General features: G+C 41.7%; 1 protein-coding gene across 1 annotated transcript in view; it reads left to right on the plus strand.

The window, feature by feature from the left end:
- mlh1 (mutL homolog 1, colon cancer, nonpolyposis type 2 (E. coli)) overlaps nt 1–9,439 on the plus strand; it is a 51,246-nt gene that overhangs the window by 34,116 nt on the left and 7,691 nt on the right. The window contains exons 10-14 of the mRNA XM_048595833.1: nt 246–339; nt 423–576; nt 2,374–2,714; nt 6,462–6,610; nt 7,725–7,833. Coding sequence (XP_048451790.1) covers nt 246–339; nt 423–576; nt 2,374–2,714; nt 6,462–6,610; nt 7,725–7,833 — 847 coding nt within the window. The remainder of the gene's footprint in view (nt 1–245; nt 340–422; nt 577–2,373; nt 2,715–6,461; nt 6,611–7,724; nt 7,834–9,439) is intronic.

Here is a 9,439-nt window from a genome sequence, read left to right on the forward strand (position 1 = left end):
GGGTAACTTCTGTGGAGAGACAATGTTGACATTTCAAGTTCAGTGATTCTTCTCCAGCACATACCAGAGATTGGTGCCTATTTCAGGCTAGCTTTCATCTCTAAACTAATACACAGTCTAATGATGGTTTGATCGTGAGGCTTTGCTGCATTTGAATGTAGTTCTGCCATTGTTTGAATATCAAATATCCTCGATGGACCTGCCATGATTCCTCACATCTAATTTTTCTTTCAATTATTTTTAAGATCGCTTGGTGGAATCCAGTGCTTTACGGAAAGCAATTGAAACTGTCTATGCAGCCTACCTTCCCAAAAATACACATCCCTTCCTGTATCTGAGGTAAATATGATAGACTGAGAAGGACGCCTCCAGTTATTCTCACTGTATGTGCAGTATTTAGGACTGTTTTCCTTTTCTTCAAGCCTTGAAGTATTGCCACAGAATGTTGACGTCAATGTTCATCCCACGAAGCACGAAGTGCACTTTCTCCATGAGGACAGTATCATTGAGAGTGTGCAGCAACATATCGAAAGTAAGCTACTAGGTTCAAACTCCTCAAGAACCTACTTCACACAGGTCAGTATTGTGCTTACAATCCTTCTCCAAATAAATATGGCTAAGTTTCCTGAATTGTATATTTCTAGTGGGGTCATAACATTGTAGTTGTTCTCTGAACAGGTTTATCTTAAAATTAGAACTCCTTATCCTTCAAAATCCTTGCTGGTTTTCTTTTTTATGATGTTTGAATGTTAGAGTGTTCCAGCTCAGAAATGGACTGTTTGGCTGATACAATCTGCACTGGTGTTTTATCGAAGAGTCCCTAAGCTTGTTCTATTACTTTTACTCTGTGTCCCTGTAATGTCCCTCTTTGGGAGTCAACTCAGCTGACAGAAAGGCTGGTTTGTGATGCAAAATGATGCCAACAGTATGGGTTCAACAGTAGTGGCTGAGGCTTCCGTGAAGGGCTTTTCTTCTTAATCTCTCCTTTCCGCTCAGGCGTGGTGACCCTCAGGTTAAACCACCACCAGTCATCCCCCTCGAATGAGAAAGCAGCCCTATGGTCTGGTGGGACTGGTGACTTTACTTTTAATGTTCCACTTTGAGGAGCATGTGTTCAGATCCCTTCTGAAGGAATTTTTGGACTTGTTTCAAAAACAGTCCTATCTCTACAATTTATTCATTCTCTATTCATCCCTTTCTCTACCTGCAGCATTTTGCTTTTATTTCAAAGTGGAGGTTTCGCTGATGATTATAGTCTACTCTTTCACTCACAATTCATTAGATGCTGAAGCATTTTGTGCCCATGTATAGCAAAATCTGGACAACATTTAAGCAACAAGTAACATTTGCACAAGTGCCAGGCAAAGAGCATCTCCAACAAGAGAGTCTACCTGCCACCCCTTGACATTCAATAGCAATCACATTGTCAAATTCCTCCTCCATCAACACCTACAGTTCATCACATGTCAGATACCTAACTGAAAAAACGGTACAAATTCTGTGGCTACAAGAGCGGTCAGTGTTTGGGAATTTTGCATAGAGTAAATTACCACCTGATGCCTTTAAGCCTTTCCACTTCTAAAAGACACCATTCAGAAATGTGATCCACTTGCCTGATATTAGCTCTACTCCACCAACATTATTCAGGATAAAGCATCTCACCTGACTGGGTTCCATTCATGAAGCACTTATTTCCTAAATCACTGGTCTACAGTGACTGCAAGTTGTACTATATGAAAATACACAGCAGCAACTCTCCAAGATTTCTTTGACAGCACTGCCAGACTCATGAATACACCACTTGCAAGTTCCCTTCCAAGTTTAAAAGAAGAAAAAAAACAAAAAGAAAGCGTAGAACGAAGTAGAAGCAGAGGATATAATCTAAAGCTTTTGAGCTCAGTCAAAAGACTATACAGTCTAATTGAGACTTCCAGGGAACAAGAGGACCTTTGGGGCCAGCGAGAGGCAAAAGAGTCAGACATGCTTCTGATGGGCCAGAGGCATTGAGTCCTTGGCCTGCTGCAGACCTAACTCATGAAAGGAATTACAGATGTTAAAATTCTTTGCTACTTGACTTCTTTCCAATTGGGTAATAGAGCAAGTATTTTTGTTGCCAAAGATTAGTCTGGATCTTGTAATTATTGTTTACCTATTTAATAAAACAATTGATAATACTGATGTTGAATTAAAGACAGTTGTCAGAAACAAGTAACGTAGCGTGGAGAGCTATGGTCTCTATTTTGAGAGTGGAATATTTAGTTCAGTGGATTATGTGCTTCCATTCCTTGAGTGGCAGCAATAAATAAATGCAAAAGCATTTCAAGTTTTGTATGTCTTGTATAAAATGGAAATTTCTTTTGAAATCCTTGTTAGACTTTACTGCCAGGCCCAGCCATAACCTCCAATGACTTCATCAAGCCTTCAGCAGCATCAGCTACGCTTCCAGGTTCGAGTGACAAACCATATGCTCACCAGATGGTGCGGACAGACTCCAAGGAACAAAAAATTGATGCCTTTCTACAACCAATCAATAAACCACAGGAAGGACCACCCACCACTGTTTCTACTGATGGAAGGACTGTGTGTCAGGACTCTGAGATGGAGGATATAAGTGATATTGACTTACTAGCTGTGGAAGAAGCTGGGAGCTCAAACGCAATCATTCAGAAACCTTTGCATCCCTGTAATGATGACCCATCCAGTGCCCCAGCCAGGTAAATGGTAATTGTCAATGTAGAAAGCCTTTGAATTTCTTAATGGACTATTTAGAATCCCAGCACATTAAAAGGCCTTTTGGTCCATCAGTTCTTGCCATTCAAAAATAAGCACCTAACTATGCCAATCCCATTTTTCCAACAATTGGACCATAGAACATAGAACATAGAACATTACAGCGCAGTACAGGCCCTTCGGCCCTCGATGTTGCGCCGACTTGTGAAACCAATCTGAAGCCCATCTAACCTAAGCTATTCTATTATCATCCATATGTTTATCCAATGACCATTTAAATGCCCTTAAAGCTGGCGAGTCTACTACGTCTGCAGGCAGGGCATTCCATGCCCTTACTACTCTCTGAGTAAAGAACCTACCTCTGACATCTGTCCTATATCTATCACCCCTCAATTTAAAGCTATGTGCCCTCGTGCTAGCCATCACCATCCGAGGAAAAAGGCTCCCACTGTCCACCCTATCTAATCCTCTGATCATCTTGTATGTCTCTATTAAGTCACCTCTTAACCTTCTTCTCTCTAATGAAAACAGCCTCAAGTCCCTCAGCCTTTCCTCCATACCAGGCAACATCCTGGTAAATCTCCTCTGCACCCTTTCCAATGCTTCCACGTCCTTCCTATAATGCGGCGACCAGAACTGTACGCAATACTCCAAGTGCGGCCGCACCAGAGTTTTGTACAGCTGCAACATGACCTCATGGCTCCGAAACTCAATCCCTCTACCAATAAAACCTAACATACCGTATGCCTTCTTAACAACGCTATCAACCTGGGTGGCAACTTTCAGTGATCTATGCACATGGACACCGAGATCTCTCTGCTCATCCACACTACCAAGAATCTGACCATTAGCCCAGTACTCTGTATTCCTGTTACTCCTTCCAAAGTGAATCACCTCACATTTTTCTGCATAGTTTTATGCCTTGGCATTGCAAGTGCACATCTAAATACTTAAATATTATGAGGATTTCTTCCTCTACCACCCTTTCAGGCTGTGAGTTCCAAGATTCTCACCAGTCTCTGGGTGAAAACATTTTTTCCTCATATCCCTTCTAAACCTTCTGCCCCTGACCTTAAATCTATGCCCCTGGTCCTTCATCCCTCCAAAGAGAAAAGTCTCTTCCTGTCTATCTTATGTATGCTCCCCATTATGTTATTCATTTCAATAATGTCCTCCCTCAGTTTCCTCTGCTCCAAGGAAAACAACCCCAGTCTATCCAGTCTCTTTCCATAACTAAAACTGTCCAGCCCTAGCAACATCCTGGTTAATCCTCCTCTGCATCCTCTCCAGTGCAGTCACATCTCCTATAAGTTGGTGATTGAGATTGACTAAAGTGAGGGAGTTGGTAGGATTAAGTTGTAGTTGGAGCTCACGGTTTTCCACACTATCTGAAGACCGTCACGTTCAGCAGCTGTGGTGCCTGTGACTTTGTTCTCCACTTGCCACTTGCTGTTGGCAATATCCTAAGGTGGCAAACGGAACCAGTAAGTATCTTGTCTCCTGTATACAAGTGACTGGCAGTTTCAAACTGCAGAGTTCTCTTTTGTTTAATGTTTTGAGAATATTACTTGTTGTGGAAATAGTGCTCGTTAAAAGGACCTTTCTGTTGACAGGGTGTAGCAAGTGTAAAGCTGTTGGTGTAAGAACATGTCATCCCTTTTTTCTTTGGCAATTAATGTATTTATCCATTTGGTTAGGTTCCAGCAGACTTATTTTTAAATTCTTTGAGTAGCTGATCAGTGCTTTGCTTAAAGTGGATTTTGAGTTTAGATTTGTCCTGATTCTTGATTTGAATGAACAGGTGACAAAAGCTGTGTGCAGGCAGTGGTAAAAGTACCCCTCCACTGAGTGCTGAGCGTCTGGTGGTGGAACACTGGTATTGAACCTGAATCGTTTGCATACATGTATAATCTGAAACTGAGATTTGGAATCATTCACTACTTGTACACAATGTTTGCTGATCAATTTATTGAGTACCTTTTGTTAAGTATGCTCAGATTACTGGTGAAAAAAAATTATACCGTGATTGAACCTTGACACTTATTTTTGTTCCCATGAGTGGAAAAGAAAGATGGTTTTGATCTTTTGGCCAAGCGTAGAAGCAGTCCTTCAAATAAATGTAGTCATCTTCAGTTTAATTTAAAGTCCTACATAAGTTTGTCTTGAAGACCGTGGTGTTCTGCCATGGTGCTAAACTTTAAGTGCAAAATGACAAATAAAACTTCATGTCAGTTTTGTGGCATCAGATTCTGATCCTAAAATTTCCAATTAGAAAATGGAAAAGCTATTCACCATGTTTCCGGTTGGGACCACGTCCCTTAGAATTCTAGGAGTCTGCTGATCTTGAGATCTTGCTGCTAGCAAAGACATTACTGAACAATTAAAGACAAAAATTAAAGGTATCGTCGCTTTTGTTGCTATTTATTTCTACTTCTGATTTTTGTTAAGTTGTGGTTTTGAGGCAGTTAAAAACATAATCCCAATTATGATATGTTTTACATGTGATGATGGGTAAGTTAAATAAACAGATTCAAAAACAACCTGTAAGCGAGAGTGAATGGTTTTGTAGTAGATCTGTAGCTCAGGTTGTGGGTGTTGAGGTTGGTTGGCTCGCCGAGCTGGTTTGTTGTTTCGCAGACGTTTCGTTACCATGCTTGGTAACGTCCTCAGTGCAGCTCCGATTAAGTAGTGTGTTTTCCCGCCTGGTTTTTAAACTCTGGAGTCCGTTGAGACGGATTGCCTCACCGGGTTTTCCTTCGTAGTGGAATGTATATGAGGTCGAGTTCAATGTGTTTATTAATAGCATGCTTCGTGGAGTGCCATGCTTCCAGGAATTCTCGTGCTTGTCTCTGCCTAGCCTGTCCCAGGATCTTGGTGTTGTCCAAGTCGAAGTGGTGGTTCTCCTTGTCCATGTGGATTGAGATGAGTGAGTATTGGCTGTCTTTTTGTAGCCAGTTGGTGTTCATGTACTCTTGTTGTTAGTTTCCTTCCTGTTTGTCCGAGGTAGCGTTTCTCGCAGTCTCTGCAGGGGATTTTGTAGATGACACTGGTCCTGTCCATGGCGGGGAGTGGGTCTTTAGTTCTGGTGAGCAGTTGTCGTAGGGTTGACGTGGGCTTGTGTGCCACTCTGATGCTCAGCGGTCGTAGGAGTCTTGTGGTGAGTTCCGACGTGTTCCTGATGTAGGGTAATGTGATGAGTGTGTCGGGGCGTGTAGATTCATCACGCTACCCTACATCAGGAACACGTTGGAACTCACCACAGGACTCCTACGACCGCTGAAGAAGGGTCTAGGCCCGAAACGTCAGCCTTCCTGCTCCTCTGATGCTGCTTGGCCTGCTGTGTTCATCCAGCTGTACACCTTGTTAACCAAGATCCTGGGACAGGCTAGGCAGAGACAAGCATGAGAATTCCTGGAAGCATGGCACTCCACGAAGCATGCTATTAATAAACACATTGGACTCAACCCCCTACGAAGGAAAACCGGAAGCGAGGCAATCCATCTCAACGGACCCCAGAGTTTAAAAACCAGGCTGGAAAACACACCGCTTCATCGGAGGCTGCACTGAGGATGTTACCAAGCATGGTAACGAAACATCTGTGAAACAACAAACCAGCTCGGAAAATGAATGGCTGTAAGAATTGGGTGAATATGTTAAGAATTTGTCAGTACATCAATCTTAAAATAATGCACCTTGATATTTATGTAAGGCAAAATCTTCTTTATTAATAGGAAACGGTCAAGGGTAGATTCACCAGGTGAGATAAAAGAAGTGAACTCTAGCCGTGAAATGACAGCTGCCCATCTTCCAAAGAGGAGAATTATTAACTTAACCAGTATTCTCACCCTACAAGAAGAGATCAACAATCAGAACCATGCAGGTACAGTATATTTTAATGACTTGGATGAGGAAAGCGAATGTACTACTGCCACATTTGCAGTTGACATAGAAGTATGTGGGAAGGCAAGTGGTGAGGATGACAGAGTCTGCAGAGGGATACAGATAGGTTAAGTGAGTGGGCAACATGAAATATAATGTGGCAAAATGTGAGGTTATGCCCTGTGGCAAGAAGAATAGAGGAGCTGAATGTTATTTAAATGGAGGAAGATTGCAGAAAGCTTCAGCACAGAGGGATTTAGCAGTCCTTGTATATAAATCACAAAAGTTAGCATATAAGTTCAGCAGGTAATAGGTAAGGCAAGTGGACTGTTGGCCTTTATTTCAATGAGAATGGAGCATAAAAATAGGGAAGTATTGCTAAAACTATACATGACACTGGTTCGATCACACCTGAAATACAATGAACAGTTTTGGGACCCTTAACTAAGGGAAGATATATGGGCGTTGGAGGCATTCCAGTAAGGGTGTAATAAGTTGATCCTGGGTCTGGAGGGATTTTCTTATGAGAAGAGGTTGAGTAGGTTGAGCAGGTTGAGCTTGTACTTGTTAGAGATGAGAAGAATAAGAGGTGACCATGTTGAAACTTGTAAGATTTTTAGGGGACTGAGCAGGGTAGATTTTGGGAGGTCATTTCCCCTTGTGTGAGAGTCTAAAACCAGAAGGTATATCCTCACCGTAAGGGGCCAGCCATCTAAGACAGATGAGGTGAATTCATTCTCTCAATGGAGTTGAGGATTATCACATAATGTCATTGACTGGCAGAGCAGACTCGATAGTTGGAATGGTCTACTTATGCTCCTAAATCTTATGGTGTTAAGTAGAGGCACTAGCTATTAGGTGTGTTGCTGCCAGAGGAGGGAAGGATGAGAGACAAAGTTCATGTGTGTTGGTCTTGTGTGTATGTATTGTCATTGTTTGCAAATAGATTAGCCAAGCCATTATTCAGTGTTGGTTGGGTAAGTGAGAATGAATGCAAAATTGGACAAAAACATATACAATAGAAATGCTGTTGATTTTATACTTGCTTAACTTGATGCAATAAGATGTCATTATTGTGGTAAGGGTACTAATTATCTTGCTATTTTGTCTCTAAGGCCTTCAAGATATGTTACAGAATCATTCATTTGTAGGTTGTGTAAACCCTCAGTGGGCACTGGTGCAGTATCAAACCAAACTTTACCTGATCAACACTACTAAACTCAGGTAAATTCATATTATGTTTCCAGAGTGGACTACCAGTTTTGTTATGATCCTGGGTGAGCCCATGAAATTATGCAGTTATCTGGTTAGGGACCAGTAACCTTTTATTTTTAAAGTAGACAATGTGTGTGATCCAGGAGCATTTCTAAGAGCGTAAAACTACAAGGATTGATGGTATTGAGAGAAAGAAACAACTATACCTTACCAAGTTAGAACAATAATACAGTTCTAAGACCCAGAATTAACATGTGATATCCATGGACAGCACGTGCTTGAACACCCCACAGTGCACATTTGTTTTTACTCATTCATAGGATGTGGGCATCGCTGGCACAGCCAGCATTTGTTGCACATCCCTAGTTGCCCTTGAGGAACTGGTATGAGCTGCCACCTTGAACTGCTGCAGTCCATGCGCTGTAGGAGGAAATTGCCTAATTTTGAATCAATGACTTTGAAGGAACAGCGATATGTTTCCAAATCGGGATGGTGAGTGATTGGGAGGGCACTTTCAGATGGTGGTGTTTCCATGTATCTGCTGCTGTTGTCCTTCTAGTTGGAAGTGGTTGTAGATTTGGAAATGTTGTCTAAGGGGGTAATATCACATGATCAAGACAGATTCTACAGATTTTTTGACAATTTCTGACAGTTCTGAAGAAGGGTCACTGGACCTGAAATGTTGAATCTGCTTTCACTCCACAGATGCTGTCAGACTGCCGAGTTTCTCTGGCAATTTCTGTTTTTGTTTCAGATTTCCAGCATCTGCAGTTCTTGGTTTTATTTTAGCTGTTGATTCCTTCCCTGCAGGACAGCTAAAAAATCAGCATCCAAACAGAGTCTACCCCTGTCTCGGTCTCTACCTATTAACTATCTGTCCCCATGGACTGGTTTTCAGTGACCCTCAGAACTGAACTGAGCGAACTATTAAAAACCTTGCAGTAAGCCCTGCCTCTATCACAGGGCAGAATTGAATGTCAACTCCTTTTGGCTCTCCTTTTGTATAGCCCAATTTAATTGTGTTGCCATTTTGACAGAATGCTGACTTTTCAAAAGAAAGATTCATAACATTGTATTAAAACAGGATTGTTGAGTGAGGCTGGAAGTATCCTGTGTAGTACAGTATCAATGTAGACAGCAGAACAAATTAAATAAGTTTCCTAAAACCTTTGCAGTTAATAAAAAAAAAAGTGACAGACAGGAAGTGATAAACTGGACCATCCAGCTCATTGTAGACAAATTTGTATCACAGTACAACCACACCTCGCAGGCAGCAGAATTAGAATTAGGTTTTATTGTCACATGTACTCGAGTACAGGAGTTAGTGAAAAGCGAACAAAGTTGCTACTCACCAGTGCAATCTTAGATACAAAAACATGAATTAAAAAAAAACCATCTAGATACAAAAACCAAAACAACCATCTAAGTTACAAAAACTAGAATTAAACAAAAAAGCTGAAACACAAAAAAAAAATCAGGAAGGGGGAAGTGTGCAGATTTAATCTTCATCAGGTAGCCTTATCTTCATTGGGTAAGTGGGCCTTCCTCTTCTCAGTCTCAGAGCCAGTGCAGGCCCTCGTAACCCCCGACTGCCGCCGCAGGCCCTCGTAACCCC

This window comes from Rhincodon typus, chromosome 4 (genome assembly GCF_021869965.1).
Source record: "Rhincodon typus isolate 14 chromosome 4, sRhiTyp1.1, whole genome shotgun sequence".
Taxonomy (NCBI): Eukaryota; Metazoa; Chordata; class Chondrichthyes; order Orectolobiformes; family Rhincodontidae; genus Rhincodon; species Rhincodon typus.